The 20,087-nt window shown below is 46.8% G+C and overlaps 2 protein-coding genes across 2 annotated transcripts; both read left to right on the top strand.

Moving 5' to 3' along the window:
• The first annotated feature begins 677 nt into the window (after window positions 1-677).
• CSUI_002801 (acylglycerol) lies at window positions 678-6,877 on the top strand. Its single transcript, XM_068063000.1, has 5 exons — window positions 678-2,726; window positions 3,847-4,425; window positions 4,900-5,210; window positions 5,607-5,847; window positions 6,079-6,877. The coding sequence occupies exons 1-5, from the start codon at window positions 1,649-1,651 to the stop codon at window positions 6,429-6,431; spliced, it is 2,562 nt and encodes an 853-aa protein (XP_067925025.1). The 5' UTR covers window positions 678-1,648; the 3' UTR covers window positions 6,432-6,877.
• A 1,640-nt stretch (window positions 6,878-8,517) lies between these two features.
• On the top strand, window positions 8,518-17,081 carry CSUI_002800 (uncharacterized protein). The gene is made up of 6 exons (XM_068062999.1): window positions 8,518-10,918; window positions 11,686-12,081; window positions 12,602-12,691; window positions 13,527-13,958; window positions 14,789-15,184; window positions 16,080-17,081. The coding sequence occupies exons 1-6, from the start codon at window positions 9,518-9,520 to the stop codon at window positions 16,269-16,271; spliced, it is 2,907 nt and encodes a 968-aa protein (XP_067925024.1). The 5' UTR covers window positions 8,518-9,517; the 3' UTR covers window positions 16,272-17,081.
• Window positions 17,082-20,087: the final 3,006 nt, after the last annotated feature.

Below are 20,087 nucleotides of genomic sequence, written 5' to 3'. Positions count from 1 at the left end.
AGTTTCGTGCCGGTCGTTACATCTTGACTCCTTGTCATTAGGGCTCTTTTTTTATCCAGACACTTGGTAGAATTCTACGTCGCTCTAAGCCCGCGTTAGGCGAGTCCAAACAACCGCCTAAAGCAGGTTATACAGTGGTATGGAAAGGAGCGCGAACTCGAGAGAAGCTCGAAGCTATAAAGAGAAGGAACGCGCTCAGGAACATAGAGTTCCACTAGGAGGCCAGGAACCCCCCCCTTCGCGCAACCATCTAAACAGTCAGCTCCTGGTAAGTTAGGGGTTTCAGTACTATATAGCCAAAGACCCGGACGGAGGCTGAAGGAGTGCTGGTCTTAGCTTTGTGGTTGGCCGAGTCACGTTGAATGGCATAGCAAGAACGGGTATAAGGCGTCGGTCGAGACCGTCTCTTTGAAAGGAAACTGCCGGTAAAGGGAGATAAAGTCTTAGTTATGCTCCAGATCGTAAACTCAAATCTGTCAATTATGTAGTTGTCGGAGAATTCCTTTCATTTTTTTCGATAGCTGGATGTCCTTTGTCGGCTAACTCGGTAGGCAAGGCCTTAGCCCTGGCATAGGCATGCAAAGCTTCTTTGGCTGCTCGGTGATCGTGTGGTTTCTCCAGCCAACCGGGAGAGAAGAGCCGCAGCAGGAAACCCACCGATCCGTTCTGCTCTTTCCGCTTCTCTTTCTCCCTTTTGTCTCGATTCTGATGCTACCGACTACGACTGCAACGCTAGCTTGCTGACCGCACGTATCTACCCATGTTTCTTGTATGGCAAAAGTCATTTCCGTGTTCTTTTTTCCCGTGTGACTCCAACCCTTCTCTCGCCGTAAAGCTTCAAAGGAAGCTACCGATGTACGGGGAGGCTGGCAAATACCGTTTGAGATCTCCCTAGCCAACCGACGACCGCGCGACCTGGGAGATGCTGTCTGGTCTCCGGGACGTGGAAAAAAGTCTCACGGGACTGTGAATTCTCTCAAAACTTTTTCGTTGAGCGAGTGTTCTCTTCTCTTGTTCGTAACAGGTTCCGATTTTGCGAAAGGCAAAGCCCGGTCGCTTTTTCCACCGCCTCTCACCGGGCCCATCATCCATCCATCCATCCAGTCGGCCCGCATTGCCTTTCGCTATCTGTTCTCGCGGAGGCGCTGCTGTCTCCTTTTTCTGAGACTTCTTACTAGAATATCTCTCAATCTTGATTACGAGCGGGGAAGAGGAGAACAGCGAGTGTCGTTTTTACTTTTGTTTTCACCGCAAGGCGTCTAGCTGTTCGGAAGAAGTCGTCTGAGCTGTCAAGATCTTTCTTCGTCGCAGGACAACCATCTCGTCTTCCGCTTCCACAAGCGTCTCTCATCTGTTCCTTCCGTCTGCGGTGTATGTACACCCCGAAGACTAGAGTTCCCATCATTCCTAACTCTCTATACCAGCATCTCCGTTCCAAAAAAAATTTCCTCAATTCGTTGGTTCTTTCACTTGTAAAGGGTTCTTCATCGTCCTTCGTCCATCTAAACATCCTGTCGCTCAATCCTCATACCTTTTGCAGCCCTTCTGTATCTATCGATCCTACCGACATTCCCCACTTTCTAACGCCGCCTAGCAAACTTCTTCATCCTCCTCGTTTGTATTCTTAGTTCCTTATTCTTCTTTAACGATGGAAACTTCTTCCGTTCCGGCCTCTCCTCCTCCTGAAGGTTCATCTCTCCCTCCTACCGCGACTCCTGTGAACGGCACCACAGCTATTTCCACACCAGCCGGTCCGCCCTCTAACCTTTTATCACCTAGTATTTCTTCGCCAGCACCGTCCCCTACTGTAGATATCTCAGCGTCAGAACAAAAGGCCCCCGCTGCTACTGCAGCCTCCGTCGCATCTTCTTCTTCTCCTCATCCTGTCCCTGTGTTGTCTTCTCCATCCGAACCGCCAGGAGCGAATCTAACTCCGTCAGATGGTCTTGGATCTTCCGAAAAATCTGTAGATCAAGTGACGACTAAGAGTCATAGTGAGAGACATTCTTCTGCAAGTAGTGCACCTAGATCTTCAATAAAGAAGTTAGGTAGCCCAGCGGCTTTACCGTCAGATGCTCTTGGCAATGTCGTCGAAGCTTTCGCACATATCAACCGCGCGCAACCCGCACAACCGAAAGGCTCGTCAGGAGAAGGAAGTGGATCTATGAATGGGGGAGTAGAGAAGAATTCTAATGAAAACTCCCTTCACCCTTCCTCAGAGTTTCAACGTGTAACTATAGGAGCTTCTTCATCTCTGAAAGGTCAAGGTACAGGGGGGAGAGGAGTCCCAGCAGCATCTGGTGCTTTGGATGCATGTAAAAGCAAGAAATTACATCTAGGAACAAGTCATCAGAATTATGCGGGGGTGGAAGAATGGCTAGAGGCTTATCAGATATCTCTGGCAGATCTCGGTCCTCATTTCAGGGCGGGAAAGTTAACTAATCAACAAGGATTAGATTTAGCAACATACAGCTGGACTCATCAGAAAAGACAGGATGTTCGGGGCGCGGTTGTTCTCTTTCATTCCTATACGTCTCATGCTTTATGGGATTTCATGAGACATCAACCCGCACATCAATGTGTTGAGGTGTCTGTACACCGGAAAGTCTCGACCACATCAGCAGCCTCCCATCATCATGAGCAACAGCAGGGGGGGGCTCAGCAATCGCAGCAAGAGACGCAAACAGAACTTGTTGATATGAAAACATGGATTCCTCTATACAGTGGTAGGTACTCTCTTCCTAGTCATTTCCCTATTTTCCTGTCTCTTTTCTCCTTCGATTTGTGTGCTCTATGGATCGATCCTTTGCGTGGCATGAGCGGTGTTACACCTAGACTACGTTGCATGAGAGAGGATTGTCTGTCGAGAAGCACTTATCGTCTGGATACACGGGCTTCTTACACTACTCAGTTCAGCAGTCGCTCTACAGAATACATCATCGCCTACTTCCTCGATACATACGGACTCCCCATTCTTCTCTCTCTCTCATTCTCGGCCCGTGCGCATATATTTATCTCTCTACCTGCATGTGTCGTTCAGGCCTTCTCGTAGTGTGGACCCTCTTCGTGCATATATGTCTGTCTGTACCCAGCGCATGCATACCTATCTTCTCATTCTCGTGTCGTCTTTTCCTTGCGTTTTCATGGCTACTACCACACCAGCCTTTTACGGAGCACGCTTAGGGAAGATCGCCGCTGGCTTCACATCTCTATGCATTCCTGTGTATAGACGCATGTAGATAGAAAGGTACATACACAGACATACTGTCCCTCAAGCGTGTCTGAATCAAGCAGTCGTCTCTCTTTTGATCTATAGCTATCTATCCCCACTTCACTTTGGGCGGAGGAGGAAATGTACGTAGAAAGAAGCTTCCTTAGATCGGAAACAACTTTAGATTAGAGGCCATACTGCCTATAGGCGTTGTTGGTTCTATCTCCATACACCTCATGTAGCGGATATATATATATATATAGAATCTGTGTTCTCTTGTCTCTCCCCGTGTCTACGTGTATGTCTATGGCCCCTGTGTGTCACTCACTCACTGTACCTATGCATTCACACGTGACGGAAGGATGGACACCTGCACCTAGCATCTACAGGTATATCCCTGTACAGATAGGTGTATCTTCATTACTATACACACCTTGCCACCCGTATACATATCTTCTTCTCTTCCTGTACAAATCCGTATATCATTAGATCATCTCATAGATGTGTTGGCTTCTTTCGCACCTCTTTCGTTCTTTCCCGCTCTCTCTTTCTTCTCTTTCTTTCTTTCTTTCGTCCTTTGTAAGCTTTTTCTTTCTTTAGTGTTTGTCTCCTGTGTTGTGTGTTTTGATATGTAGGTTCATGGGTTGAAGCGTTTTACAGTCAAGGCCTGAATGTGTATGCCTTAGATCACCAGTCGCATGGCCATTCAGCTGGATGGAACGGATGGAGGTGTAACGTAGAGAAGTTCGATCATTTTGTCGACGATGCGTTTCTCTTTCTCAAGTCGACTGTTGCGACCGATCCTTTGACTCCTCGTTCTTCCCCTATCTATATCTTAGGCTATTCAATGGGGGGGAATATTACACTGCAGACTCTCTGTCGCGTCTTCAACAATCGAGACTTCGCTAGAGAATTGAGAGAGAAGGACAACCACGACCATGACTACGATACTCTCCGTGCGAACAGTAGTAGTCAGGATGAAGGGGTCTTCACGGCCACTATACAAGAGCTTCGAGATCGAGTTAAAGGATGTGTTCTTCTTGCTCCCATGTTAAAGATTCTATTGGATCGCAAGACACGGTGTCTAGCGAAATTCAATCGAAGTATTATCAGCTCGTGCATGCCAAATCTACGGCTGGCGAGGGGAGGGACTTCCGATGAAGAATACGCCTATCTCGATTGGTGGTATGAAAAAGACCTATACGCTTATGGAGGTATGCTATTGTTAGCCCAGTAGGCATATTCCTATTTCTAAGCGTGTATGAACAAGTATCGGATGTTTCGTATCGAGAGATATGCATTTTAGCACACGGAAATATATACATTCGTATAGATAGAGATAGATTCGAGAGAGAAAGATCAATCCAAGATAGATGAAGTGGTTGATAGGTTCTCCAGTCCCTTGTTCGCTACAATACACAACCCTATACATATATATTTCTGTATATAGATGTCTTCTTTACGTATATAGATGAACGTATGTGTATATCTATATGTATGTTTGTACACTTACATACGTGTGCTTGTAGAGGTTCCTGTGTGGATGTGATTCTTGCGTTGAATTCTTTTGATAGCTTTCTCTGTATACTTCTTCTCCTTTCTCTTTTCGTGTATCTTGTCTCTTACTTTCTTATTTCTCATGTAGTTTTTCCTTTGCTGTTTCCCTTCTTTTCTCTCTATCTCTTCAGGAAGTTCGAAGTCCCGTATGATAGCGAATTTGTATGGAGCGACAATCCAGATTAAGAAGATGATAAAGACGTTGCCACCTCATTTACGAGTGATATGTCTACAAGGAACAAAAGACATGACAGTCGACCATAGGGCTGCTTTAATGCTAGCTAAATCTCCTGTGCAGCTAGATCTACTCTATCTAACTGGCTGGTCGCACTATTTAGCTAAAGAGAAAGGTTTCGAGCTTCTGAGAGATCTTGTGGTAGCGTGGATTCACTCGAAGCTTCAACTTGATTCCTCTCCGTCTTCTCCCCGCAAAAAGAGCAGGGTAAGTCGGTGGAAGAAAGAGACGTTTGAGACACAAAAGAGACGAGAGGTTGATGTTTCAAGATCTCACCTAGCTAGCTAGCTAGCTATCTCCGGGTGTCTAGGGAGGCTCGGTCAGATCTTCGGAGGTGGACGAGATATTCTAAGGGGGGGAGGATGGACAGCTATTTGCTATAGGTAGTAGCTAGCCAGGGAATGTGTAAAGCTAGAGACGCAGTATCTAGACAACAAGCGGCAGTGAGTGTCTGTATTCTTCGTGTCTATACAAAGAAGAGAAAGGCCTTGTGGATGTGTATGTGCACATCTTTGTAGATCTTCTCTTCCTTTTTGTTTCTTGTATTGATTGCTTTTCGATCCCCGGGGCGATATGTTGGTTTTTCTTTCCTTTTTTCTATAGGGTTCTATATCAAGCGCATTCACGGATGAAATGTCCGCTGTGATTAAAGAAGACGACGAACAGGAGAAGAAAGAAGGGATTGATATCATGACCCAAACTTCATTCGATGCTTTGCCCTCAACTCCTACCAGGGGAGCAGCCCGAGGCCCACGCGATACAACCGAAGGAGATGCATGCACTGCACCCTCTGCTTCTTGCTTGAAACCTTCCTCCGATGATCCTACTGCTGCGGATGATCTCAGTAAGAAGTTCAGAAGCGAAGCTTCTGCAGGCCTTGTGGCAGCTCGCATACGGCAACTGTCAAGTTCACTACATCTAATCGATGCCCCTCCTCCCCCGCGAGCTGATCTCCGTAGTGGGGGAAGTAGTGTAGACAGTAGTACACTCGAAAGTTCTTCACAGAAGACTCCTGTGGCGTGCCCTTCTCCTTACAATGAAAATCGTACAGCTCTTTCGTCTCCCGTTTCATCAGATCAGCCCTCGGGGGCTTCTTCTTCTCCTTTGAAGACTCCAGGAGCAGGAGAAGCACAAGGAGAGACGAAAACAGGCAGCGGCACCAATCGAGGCTTACTAGCTCCTGCCCTTCTCGCTAGATGGGAATCGATGGGCAAGGGAGGCGGGGCTGTTCCTATTACTACTACTGCTGCTGCTGGAACGCCTGGAGGGGGGAGTATCGGACAGAAGCCGCAGCAGGAGAGAGGACTAGAGACGAAGTCATCATCATCAAGAGGAGGAGAAGGACGAGATCAAGGGGGCAGGGAAGAACAAGGGGGGGAGAAGAGTGAAGATCATGTGGAAGAAGAAGGAGGGAAGGATTTAGAGTAGGAGTGACGTAGAGAGTGAAAGAGGAGGTGATGGAGAAAGACGGCAGCTAAAGAGCTACGAGAGAATAAGAGAGAGACAAGAGAGATGGGGGGAGGCGGAGAAGAACAAGATGAGAGTTTTTGTTTTGTGTTGTTGATTCTTAGATAAAGACTTGTGGTGGAGGCGTGTCTATCAATGTATACATATCGATGGCTACGTGATGGCCGTGTCCATAGATAGATAGTATGGGCCTTCTACTTGTCATGTACCAACTACTAAACCAAAGGATGGTATGTGGGATGTGATGTGTCTTGCATACATCTCTACAGACCTATACTTTTCAATAAAGAAACAACAGACAGACAACCTTGTCGATTTCTCATCTCTCTGACGCGAACTGCTACTGATGTTGGCCTCATTACCTCACTAAATTTATCAAGAAAAGCTCCCTTCTTTCCTCCCTCCGGGTCAGTAAACAACCATACAGTTCGAATCACGGTAGGTTATCGGCTTATAGACGGAGAATGCCTTTGTTACCTCCTCATTGTTGTTCTTCTTGGTGGGGGTCCTTCAGAGCTTCGATCCATCAGGTTTCACCGAATGGCGTGACGCGACGTCTTCTGATAGGATGAGAGATATATATGTCTACCTCACCATTTAGCCGTATGTGGGTGTTCCATCTATGCGTATATACGTAGATAGACAGGTAGATTTAGAGATAGATAGCTTGGAAAGAAAAGGTGAATGAGTTGAAGGCAGATTGGTAGAGGGATAGCTCAATAAGAAAGAGAGAGAGGGGGGAAGGTAGCTAGACATAGATGAAGAGGTAGATCTTTTAGAGAGCTATGTAGATATAGGGGGATTTGATTAGATTCAAACCAGATGTACAGATCGATATTCACAGGTAGGCAGATGGAGAGTGCTTCATTTGTTCTCTCTTTCATCCTTTCATTCAGCTGTCTGTACGGAATTGTCTTTCGTACAGCAAGGGAGTCTTTTATATAGCTCATGCTTCTATCCCAAGGATTCTTTTAGAAGCACCGCGGTGGTGGCCGCGTAGAAAAGAATAGAAAAAGAAATAGAGGAGAAAGGAGCCAATTCTGCGAACAGACAAGCCCTTTTCTCTCACAGAAAGAGGCGAAGATGCATGCAAGCATGCATGGAAACGTAGGAAATAGATTGTTATTTCTGAAAGAGAAGGTAACTCTCCGTCTCTTCCCTGTCTTCTTCTCTTCACCACATCGAGATTCATCGAGCTTACCTATAAGGATCCAAAGATATCCTGCAACGGTCTATCTTTATAGCGAAGAAAAAGAGACAGAGAAAGAACGGTATATCCATCTATAGAAATATACATAGATACATTTTAGTGCTTAGCGGAGAAGACAAGCCGTGTATGTCCCTTTACATGGAGATCATCATAGCAATAACCCTTTAACGATCTATCACTCTACTCATCCACATTTTCAGCTGTAGGAGATCCCGAGTGGCTGGCTTGCTTTTCTTAAGTTTTCATTTAGCAGGTTCATCAAAACAACCTAAGAAGCATTCAGAGACGACGAGACACACAAAGAGACTGCCCGGGGGGGAGTGAAGTGAGAGATCGCTCCCACTTATTCATTCAGAATATCTAAATTTGTGCAAGATGCCTAACCGTCGCCGCGTTCTCATAGAAGGGCAAGATGATAGAAGAAGATTGATAGGCAGCTTTCTTTTTGCTCGAAAACGAGCACGTGAGACACCACCGGCAAAGTTAGATCTCGAGCTGTGAAAGCAAGCGGAGTGGGCGCTAGAAGTACCAGGAGTCCCAAGTGTAGCTAGCTGACGAGACAGAAGAGAGTTCTTGAAAGACACATGTTCCATTCGATTGTTTCTCGAGTCTGAAAGAAAAATCCGCTCGAGATGAATCAAGCGGAAGTCTTTAGAAAACAACACACCAGACACACCACCCAGTATCTAGCTCGTACACAAGAGCTAGCTAGCTAGCTATTCATCTCACTGCCCTTACTGAAGATGGTGTATCACAACGACGTGACTGGTGGTCGGTTTTCTCCCCTCCTCTTTTTCCTTCTTTCTCTTTTCTTCTCTTATCCTTCTCTGTTTTCAGAGACATCAAAAGATGCCCCTTTCTCTTCTCTTTTCAGCGGCAAGAAAGCCTCGATGTCTCCTTTCCCAGTTTAATCCGGTGAAAAAGAGTCGCGTGTCTCGCTGACTCCTCTATACAAGAATAGATGGAGAAATCGCTCTTCCCTCTCAAAACGTTCTTCGCTTGCAACACGAGACGCCTTGCGTTGACAGGTCCCTCTCCGCAAATCTGGTTTGTATCTCTCAGACAAAGAGGGGACATTTCGAAAGATTCAAGTTTGCCGAGGGTCTTCTCTAGAGCTCTTCTCTCACTCTTTTCCTTCGAGCATCCCTAGCCAGGATGGATCAACAGCGGCTTGCTAGCCGTGGAGCGAATCTTTCTTTTCTTTTCGGCTCTCCTTGTCTTGCTTCATATCAAGACATGATCTCTTTTGTTAACTCTCCGAAATGACACGGAGCTTGACTTCTGAACTCACAGGTTATTCTTCTTTTTCTTCTTCCGGAAACTCAGAGAGCTGCCGTCCTTTTCAACGGCCTTGTGTTTGCCTCTGAATCTCTTCGAGATACACTCGAGGATCAAGAAAAGTCTTTCTTCTTTTATTCTGACATAGACGTGTAGGTAAGAGTAGATCTCTTTCGTTTCACCTATGAAATAGTTAGGGACAAGAAAAGGATTGAAGAAGAGCGTGTTTACCGCCTTGTCTTGCATTCATACAGATAGCTTTCTTCCCTCTACTTTGGTTTTTTGTCGTTTTCTCTAGCTTTCTTCGAGAAAGCTGAATAAATAGACTGTCTTCTTTATATTCTTTCTCTTCTTATCTTCTTCTCATACGAGAGAAGTCGTGAGAAAAGTGATAGGGAGAAAAGGAGACGAATGAAGACAGCCAAGAAGAGCAATGGGATGCTCCCGTTGAAGAGGGTTAGGATCTAAGAATCCTCGCCATAAGAAGAACGAGAAAGAACCTCATCTTCTGAAAGGAGAAGACGGCTGTTCACATGTTTTTCTCTTCTTCTTAAAGAAGATGTCGAGCTTTACTCAACTTGTCAATTCTTCTTCTCTTTTTCATTTCTCTTCTCGAGTCGTTTCTTCTTCCTCTTCTTCCCAAAGAACGTCTCCCCTCTCTTGCTTTCTCCAGCCGCCTTCTTCCTTTCGACATTTGTGTGTTTCTTCTCGATGCTATTCTTCTTCTTCGGTGTCCTTTCTTCTTCTCTCTTTCTTCTTCTTTTCTTCTTCCTCTCTCGCTTTCTACGTTCCCGACCGTACTGTAAGACGTCCACGTGCCCCTCCTACGGCTCGCTCACCTCCACCTCCCTATGCACCTCTCGATACTCGGCGCGTCCCTTTCGGTTCTTCTTATGACGTTGAAGAAGCTGAGGACGTCGCAGCATCTCTCCCTGCTTCTCCATCTGTACGTAGACCTTTCCTACAAGATGAGCGTCCTCGCTTATCGCCCACTCCGCCTTATCCACCTCCTCGGCCTGGCGATATTATGAAAAAACATGACGCGTCACCATCAGAAGCCTCCCTTCGTCCTCATCCGAGTCCGCCAAGAGTCTCTTTTGCTTCTTATTCTCCTCGTTATTCTCCTCCAGCCACCTCTGCTTCGCTCCCTCCCTCTTCTACCATACACACCCCCGGGAGTGTCAGAAGTAGTAGTAGAAGAGGAACAGAAGAAACAAGAAGAGAAGCCGAAGAGCTTCTACGAGATCTGCAAAATTTCAAAAGCTTCTATGACGCAGCGCCGGGGCCTTGGGAAAGAGGCGTCCCAGCCCAACCCTCTACGCTTCCCTATAAGGTGCCCTTCCCACGGCCTTCATCTCCTTCATTGAGAGCTCCAAGAGCAAAGCCCAGCGAATCCTCTCTTCGTCGTCCGAGAGTTCCCGAACAACATCCAGGATCCACGCCTCTCCAAGTGCCTCCTGACGAAAGAAAACGAAGAGAAGATGACCGAGAGGTTCATGGCAATCTTCTCTTCGTACCTCTCTCGACTCCTTCTTCTTCTTCATCGATGGAAGGTTACCGAGGCCCTTTGCCTCCTCGGAAAAGAAGAGCAGAAGAAGTCCAAGAAGAAGAAGAACGAGAAAGAGATCGAGCGAGAAGACCTGTCTATCTCGGGACAACGACCACGACTGCCGACATCTTGAAGAGATTAAGAGAACCTTCCCCGTCTTATTCTTTAAGTCATATGAGAGACGGCGAAGCTGCGATCTCGCCTCCTAGCTCCCCTCCTGTGTCTCCTATTGAAGAGGCACCTCCTGCCCCATGGTGGCAAGTGGAAGGGACGGGCTATGACTACTCACGAGATTTCTACGCGACGGCAGATAGCTTAAAAAAGGTGAAAGAGAAGAAAGCGAGAAAGGTCATCGAACTCATTCAAGCTGCTGTGGCGGGAAATCCGCCTTATCAAGAGTATCAAGTTAAGGTAAGAAGAAGAAGAAGAGAAAGAGAAGAAGAACAAGAAGGAGTTGATGGAGGGGAGAGAAGGATGGGTTGAAGTAGAGAGAGGAAAGGGGGGAGAACAAGAAAAAGGAAGAAGTAAAGAAGAGAGAGAAGGAGAAGGAGGAAACATTATGTAGAGATAAACAGACAGATATAGATAGACGGATGTGGAAGAGCATATTTCAGTGAAAGCATTGAAGGACTTTTGCCTGGTGTATAGGTGTTGCTTTGTACGTGCAGCTCTCGTCTACTCACTCCTCTCCGGTATGGATATACATACACATGCATACAACTACATATTTGTGTGTATGTATGTGTACATATATATGTATATGTTACATGCAAAGGTTGTATGTGGAGAAATAATCGTATGTAGCCTCTTTCTTTCTTTCGTCTCTACCGTCAGTCTCTGACTAGAAAGGTAAATCTAAGATAGATAGGTAAATAGATTCAACATAGGAAATCTGTCTGTCTAACTAAGAATCTTTGGTCGCCCTGTGATCTATCCAAACGGCGGATAAATAGACTTTCTCAGAGCATGAGAAAGAGGACCAATCATATCTATCTTCCTTGCTTCGTCTATCGGTCTTTGAACTATCTCTTTCTCTATCATTTTCATGTATTTCCCTATTCTTCTGGAATCTCTCTCTTTTCTCTCTCTCTCATATCTCGGCTTCATCCCTCTTCTTGTTTTCCCCATCGTTTCTTGGGTGTATGTACACCTCAAACATTTCCTTTCTATTCTCTCAGGTGGTGATTCTCCGAAAGCGTAGTAAAGACGGACACTGGGATGTAGGAGCTGATTACGTTGTCATCCCCCAAGGCCACAATCCTTCTCTAGGGCATCTCCTCTTTAGTCTTATGCTTCGGCTTTCTCCCTATGTGAAGAAAGAATGTGTGCGGCGCTTCAAAGCTTTCTCTCCCCAGGTCGAAATCTCTCGCCGATCTCCATCAAAAGACCAGGAGGAAAGCGACAGAAATGAAGCGGGCGATGGAGAAGATCCAAGGCCTCAGACACCTGCTGCTTCTTCTTCCTCATCTCCTGGAAAGACCTTTCAAGTCGTTGCGAATGAAGACCTTACAACACCTATGAGAGAAATAGATGAGGTTCGGGTGTATCTCGAGAATACACCGGCGTTCGATGAGGTGAGATGCACGAGAGACCAAGGAGAGGAACAAGAAGAAGAAGAAGCAAAGAACCGGCTTATATAATTACATAGAGATCTCTCGGAGTATCAACCTGTGTGTATGTGTAGATATATACCTATGTAGCCAGAGTCCTAGATAGAGAGATATTGAGGCCCGAGATGCAGGTGTACGTTTGTAATGTGTGTGTGCCTCCTCTCTTTGAGAAGAACAATGGGGGGACAGCTGACGACAGAGAGAATCCCAGGATCTCTCATGGAGGTTTGTGTAGATCTCTTTGTATACAAGTCTCTCTCCACACATTCAGACGTCTGTGGCTTTCGCATCGTTATATTCTCTTTCTTTCTTCGCTCTTTCTTTCCTTCTTTCTTTCGTTCTCATGTGAGAGCTGGTAGAGGCATCTTGAAGTAATGACATAAAGATAGTCTCACAGAGGGAGAAGAAAAAAGGGGAAGGAGATCAGATAGGAAAGGTGAGGGAGATTGACCGTGTAGAGTCGCTTGTTTCTAATCTTTTACAGGAGCTTAAATGCTTTGAAAATCTAGATGGCGAGCTCCTCACTATACTTCCTCGGCGGGTGTATGGACATCTCAAAGAACAGAGCCTTCCAGTAAGGACGAATCAGACTTCAACTACCTATCTATCTACCTATCTTTGACTATCTATCTTTCTATCTCACATTAGTCCTTACACATCTTTAATCTGTCTATGTATCTGTCTACCTGTCGCCCCTTGATCTATCTATCTTTAACCTATCTATCTATCTTTAATCTATCTATCTATGTCTTATGTCATGCTGTCATTGAAGTGGACTCGGTAGACCTCGTTATCTCATCCACCTATCTACTATTATACATGCGTATACACAGAAATTTTCGAAACCTATAGATGCCCTATAACAAGGATGACTGCATGTATCAGACTCTCACCTCTACAGTCTCTCTCTTTCACCCTTCTTTCTTTCTTCCGTTGTTACTTCCTATCATGAAATCTTCGTCTATATCTCAACCTGTATATAGCGCTCACTCACATTCTTCAGCGAGCCGAGCTCCCTAGAGAACACACACCTCGGCGTTTCTCCCTTCTTTATCTTTCTCTTTGAGTCTACGACAAAGCTATCGCCTTCCTGTAGACGGAAGGGGATATCTGCCTAATCGATATACGATTAACTGAATGGATAGATTCTCCTCCAAAGTGAGAAAGAGATGAAAAAGAAAGAGATTATCATATGAATGACGTGAAGTGTAGAGGGGGGGAAGGTTCAGCGGTTTCGAGGAGAGACAACTACCAATAGCGTCTTGAGGTTCTCTGCTTCTACCTCCTCCTCTATCTTATGTCGTTCTTTCTTTCTTTCTCACTCTTTCTTTCTTTCCCAGGTACTTTTCTTGACTCTTTCGTTGATCCTCCTTAGTTGTGGAAGTGTGTGTGTGTATTGTGTTGATCAGACTCTGGTGCTGATCCCTACACCTGGAAGCAAGCCTCTCCCGAGATATAGCCAAGCCTCCGGATCTAAGGAAGCCGATCCTTTAGTTATCTACAACTTTCTTCATCCCTTTCACACAAGTATTCCCACAGAGGTGAAGCTATCGAAAGACGCCGATCTCGCATTAGGCCAGTTATCTTCTCTCATTGTTAAGGCGGGAGGCCATGAAACAGAATCGACATGCAATGTCCATTGGACGAAGTACACACCTGCCTATACAGCGCTAGTTATCGATCCAGAGGGGGCCCTCTATCACGTCCCTTTATCAAAGAGAGAGATAACGATTCGACAACTCATGGCTATTTCAGATATCGCCAACTCGGAAGGAACCCCTTCGGAGAATCCTGTACGGGTGGCTCTTACCGTCTTCTTCCCGGCCCTTCTCACCTCAGAGGTAAGAATGATAGACTATGCTTCTTATGAGGAGGTGTTCGCTATCGACATAGAAATATGGAGAACTCCATCTATAGATATAGATATGGGTTTGAATGAATAGATGTGAATAGGTGTGTACGTGTGTATATATGTATGTATGGATTTGTACGTCTGTCTATGTGTGTGTAAGGTTGGACGAGTAGTAGAACGGTGGCGTGTGAGTTTAGACTGCTATCGGAGCATCTCTAGATCCATTCTTGAGCCCCATTTCTTGTATCACAGTGAGATATTTCTCCTTTGTTTCTCTCCATGTAAGAAGCTCCTTTCTTCGAGAATTCTTTTCTTCACTCTCTTCATTTCTTTTCTGCATACCTTCAAGTACCTTTCTATCTCTCCTTCGGTCTTTCTCTTTCTTCCTCTTCACAACCGCAAACTCCAATAGAAAGACCGGGAATCTCGGAGCCTATCGTATGCATACGTACCTAGACATAGACACATAGACACACATACATGCATATGCATGCATGCGTATACACATACATTCATATACATACATACATATTCATACCTACATACGCATACATACCTACATGTACATGCACATTGATACATATATACATACATACAGATTCGTGCGTGCATCTCCATACGACATACGTATGTCTTCATACAGCCACGGACATTCATATATAGATACATGCATGCCCCCTCGCCGTCTGTGTCTCCACAGTCCAGTTGGAGATTTTCTTTCTTCTGTTCTTTTCTTTTGTCTCTGTCTTTTCTTGTCTTCTCTTTTTCCTCTTGTATTTCGTTTCTTTCTTTCCTTCTTTCTTTCTTTCTTTCTTCCAGGCCCTAGCAATTCACGACTGTCGCCCTGATGTATGGAGACAGCTTATACCTGGACAGATCCCTCTAGGTGGCTATAGTCTTCCTGTGTTCGTCACAACTCAATGCTCTGGAGTCATAAAGAAGAAGTGTAGACGGAGATCGATAAATCTTCTCTTCAGCGATCACCAGGTGACGGTCAGAGATGCGTTGCTCGCCCTACGATCGTACATGCGACGTGAAACCGTTGAGAGGAGTGGCAGGCCTTCGCCAAGAGAATGTTTTGTAGGGTATGCTCAACTCAAGAGTAAAGAAAGGCGAACGCTTGGCTTAGGGCACCCATGGAAAGCTCTACAAGCCTCGACAGCGCTTACAACACTCTTAGGTGATCCTTCGACGGGTTTCTTATTAGCCCCGAAGGTAAGAAAGGGTTGAAGATCTTTGGAAAGAGGAAGGGATTCTCTTCCTGCTGAGGTGATAAAGACACATCCGGGGAGAAGAGGAAAGAGATAGAGAGAGAGAGAGATGGCGAGTATAGTGGGAGAGAGATAGAGGAAGGAGATTCATATGTGGGGGTGATACATAAGTGTGTATAGAGATGGCTCACATAGAAAGAGAGAGATAGAGAGAGAAAAACTTGCTATGTGTGAAGCTAGTAGATAGGTGTTCTTATATAGATGCACATAAGGTATACACATGTATATGTGAGATCTATATGTGAAGGGGGATGGGAAGATGAGGCTTGATTTCACGAAGATCAGTTGGTGTGTTGTACTTAGTCTCCATAGAGATGCATGCATGCAGACAGACAGACAGACCGACCTCTTAGAGAGTGAATGGATTCCTTTCTGTCTAGGCGAGTGAATGGGGTACTTGTTTGACCTTCTTCAGACTGCATTACCAGGCGTATCTATGTCTTGAATCTGTCTATTCTGTACATGTAAAGAAAGATACAGATGTAAGGTTTAGAACTCCTCTACGATGTAAACGTAGGAAGGTAGTGATAGACTAAGGGCCGTAATCGGAGAACCCAGCTCATAAAAATAAGCCGGATTGCGTGTCTTGTCCCGATTGATACTTGTGTGTATTTGCTGTATCTGCACTCCGCCCCCGTTAAAGCCGTGTTCGTCTATAGATGTTTTTCCTCTTTCTTTTGATATGTAAGACCATCTATCTCATCTCCGAGCTTCGAACCTTCTGGTCCGGTCTACGATCCATCGATAGACAGTAGCCTCTGATGTAGTACGATGCGATCAGGCATGCTGTTTGCAATGTATCTCCCGGCTGATGATTCTTCATGTGTGCATGCATGCAGACAACCTTTTTCAAGACAGAAGCTTCGACGGCACACATGATCTGCCCATCTTATTCCACCGTTCTCGCTCAAGAAAATATCTTTGTTTACCCTGTTACACAGCCTTCTCCGTCGGCTGATCTCTCTAATCTAAGGCCAGCCTTCGGAACTTCCACTACACAGTTATTGACATCTACTTACGTAGAGTCATGAAAGAATCCAACTAAGATAAAGGGAGATGCGCATGACGATGTTTACAAGACGAACAAGAAGTAGAAAGAAAAGAAGGCATAAGCGCGAGCTAGGTATAGCCACATCATTATGTTTTTTGTAGTCATAGTAATAGCAGGTGAAGAAGACAGGTAAGAGAGACCGGACGGTTGTTTTCCGGAAGAGAGTGATGAATGAGATACGAGCTACTACCCACCCGCCGCTCACTCGAACAGAACTGAAAGGAAGGGTGGGATGTATTCATACATCTGTCTTTAATCTATCTCTCTATCTTATCTCTCCTGAGCACCGTGTCAAAAAAAACACCGGTGTTTTTTTTTTCTCTCGATACAGTCTGGGAAGAGAATCGTTTTTTCAAACTCTGGCGAGCCATGGATAGAGGGAGTGACGTTACAGAAAGCAGTCGTCACCCCTGCCCGCCATCAAAAAGGAAGAGGTTTCTTTCTGTCTGATCTCGAATCCCCCTTTCTATGGGAGACAAGAGTCCTTCGGCGCGCAAAGACTCGGCGCGGTCCCTTTACCAACGGAGGACCAGCCATCATCATGTCATGATACTTCTGAAATGCCTCTGCGTCGTTTTTTCGACAGATAGATAAGGCAGGGAAATCACTGATGTTCGCGCTTGTTTCTTTTCCATGGCTACTGTGAGGGGTGTTGTTCTGATTTAGGCGGGGAGGGGGCTGTTTGGAGCCCAGCTCAGCTACCTTCCTCGCCTTCTCCCTTTGCTTCTCTTCCATGGGGAATGAAAAACAAAACATCCCGACTGAGATTTCTTTACCTGTTGACGTGGTGATTTGTTTTCTGTTGATGAACACAGCCCCGTGTAAACTCGTGATGTCGAATACGAGAAACAGAAGTAAAAAGTGACCGTGCAAAAGAAAGAAGAGCTCGGTCGAGCTCCTCACGCAGACACAGCACTACACACAGCCGCGCACCGACCGACTACGCAACATCTGAAGCGTCTTTCAACACGCTCCGCCGATGTCTTCGTAGGAAGAACCCGTTGCACTCTCACTCCAAGCGATGTCATGGATCAGTCCATCCTAAGTTAGCAAGTCAGAAAGACACTTCCAGTGTAAGGCGCTTCTCTTTATCCTGCGACGTGCAAATAGTAGCCAACGCGTTCGTTACCGGTTTACCATTCGTCTCGAGCCCGTCTCTTACAAGGGCCGGAGAAAGTTGATTGATGGCCAGTGGCCCAGGGCGAGAGCCCAAGTAAGAGGACGGGTGGTAAACAGAAAAGAAGCGGTTTAGCGTGCAGTATTGCAGCTGAGAGTTGATGTAGCCTTCTCTCTAAAGCAAGTACACCACACGAGGTAGGGACGGAATCTGTGGAGTTAGATGTATTTCACCTGGAAATAATATGGTGACCTTTCTGGAGAGGAGCTTGCAGACACTTGCGCGGCAGCGAGACCCCTGCGGCGCTTTTGCCAGGGACAGTGTTGTCTAACAGGGATTCCTACGTTCTTCCAAGGATTGTCTGCCCGTGTAAAGAATGCTACTAAAGGGTGTGCCTGGAGCGATTTCAGCGCATCAGGGAATAGAAGGTAAGAGGAGTGGGACTAGTGAGGCTTCCATGATATGTGTAGTTTGTTGCTCGGAGGTTGTCAGGTTGGAGTAAGCACCCAAGGCACCGTGAATCGTGTAACGAGCCAAATGACCGTGACCAAATCGGGCGTTTTATCCGAGACGACAAACGCTTTTCTTAGCTGCAGGATGCAGCTGGAGCCCAACTGCGCATTCTCGAGCAGCAAGCCCTCCTGAGTGAACTCGGGCTGCGCACCAGCGGCGACGCACAACTGGCCTTGGGAGGCATCCCAGAGTAGAACACGAACTCGACGCTTTACTTTCCCTGCATATACATCACAGTTCAAATCACGCACCATTCACCAGCTTGCTTTGCTGCGCTCTTCTGGCGAATGGGAATGAGCGTTATCAAACATGATCTTTGGATTCACAACACACCCTCGAGCATTCCCGCTCCACCGGACACGACAATCGTAAGCTCAATTGTCCTTACGAGGATGCCTGCGTCTGTAGTGTTATTTGTAGTCAGTGCGTAGTGAATTAGGATGGGACCCCTTACTCGAGGAAACCATCCTGCTTGATCCCCGTTGAATCGGCTCAGAGTTCTCTCGTGATATGCTTTGATTTTGTGAGTCTTCCACGCAATGAGAGTTTTCGTTGTAGTGGGGGGGGACCGTCTCTCGATACTGCATTGCTCCTGCCACTCTTTCCGTGGCGAGCAAAGAGGAAACGGTCTCTTGTTTTTCATTGTTCTTCTAGCGGCCGCAGTCCATGCACAAGCGGCGTACCAAGCCGACACACAGATGGTGGCAGGCACCAAGTTTTCTCCTTACTATGGCGTAGCCCCGTACTTAAACGCAGCTCCTACGAGGGCCTCCGATCAGGCGACATACCCACTGCAGGCAGCCGGAAACTCTGCAAGTGTCGCCGCCTTTCCCTCCTACCATCGCGAGACAGTAGGAAACGTGGGTTCTCTTCAGCCTGTGCCCGTCGGATACCGGGCTCTGCCTCCTTCTCATCTTCTTCGCTTGCTCCCGCGACCGCCCATCTCGAGCACTTCCGTTTCAAGGACAGCTTACCCCGCAATAGATCAACACCCTCCCTCCTACCACTTCGGCTCAATCGCTGGGGTGTCGCCGACCATCCTTCAGATCGCACAGTCACCTGAGAGCCCGCCGTCCGCGCCACCAAGTACGAGCATAAGACTGTATCTTCCTATGGGGGACGAGCCTGCAGTGAGACCCAATCGAGACGACGTTGCCCACCAGCCACCTCTGCCTGCGCGCCCCGCAGTTACTCCTGACAACCCGCCGCTTCACATACAGCCTTCTTCCGTAAGCAAGAAAGCGGCGATCGAGAAGGCACACATGGAAAGCAGTCAGACGCAGCCGCGGCCCGCTCTCCAAACTGAAAAAGGTTACCTCAAGGATCACAGTCCTCCGGCATTTTCGGGGCCGAAGGATCCTTTCGTTAGGAACGGCCCACCTCAACACGAGTCTGCTAGGAACCCGAGAACAGCTCGCTCTCCTCACACGAACACACGAACGTCCAGGTCCGACAAAACAGCTGTCCCGGAAAGCACCTCTATATCATCCGGCCAGCCAATGCGCGCCTCATTTCCCTCTCACCCGACTAACGTAGCGCAGGAGGATCTCGGTGCCCGACGCCCTTTCCCCATGGCCGAGTCCACAACCCACTCCGTGGACATACAGGACGACAGCTCATTGAAGGACACGCAGAAAGGCACACGGTATAGCCCTGCAGCTGTCTTTTCTGATGCGGGGCCCTCGCCAGACATAGGTGAGCACCCACCTGGAAGGTCTGTCCGCAGCAGGCGTAGCATCGGTTGCCGCGAGCATTGCATATGCGCGAGCCGGGGTCCTCCGCGTGACTAATTCTGTCGATGTATGTCACCCTTGCGCTGTGCTGTCTAGTGGGACGGTCAGTAGTGAATAAACAGAATGCCAACCGTACTCCGAAGGCATCTGTCCAGAGATCTCGTGCGCGCTCGGCAGTGTCGCCAACAAACTACCAACCACACACACCGTTCCCCGCAGGCTGTCGTGTATGTTCTGATTTATCTGTCTGTTGCTACTCCTGTTTTGCTGTATCTCCTTTTGTTTGTAGAGGCGGAACAGACATTTGTATGTCCTATTCACGTGAGCACTCCGAAGCTCTGCTTTTCAGACGTTGATTGCCCGATCACAAGTGACGGTGAGGGGTCATGGGTGTGTGTGACGCTTCGACCAAAAAAAGAAGAAGAAGAAGAAG

Source organism: Cystoisospora suis, assembly GCF_002600585.1.
Source record: "Cystoisospora suis strain Wien I chromosome Unknown contig_1193, whole genome shotgun sequence".
NCBI lineage: Eukaryota > Apicomplexa > Conoidasida > Eucoccidiorida > Sarcocystidae > Cystoisospora > Cystoisospora suis.
The sequence above is the reverse complement of the archived record's forward strand: the minus strand, read 5'-3'. Positions and strand labels throughout refer to the sequence as shown.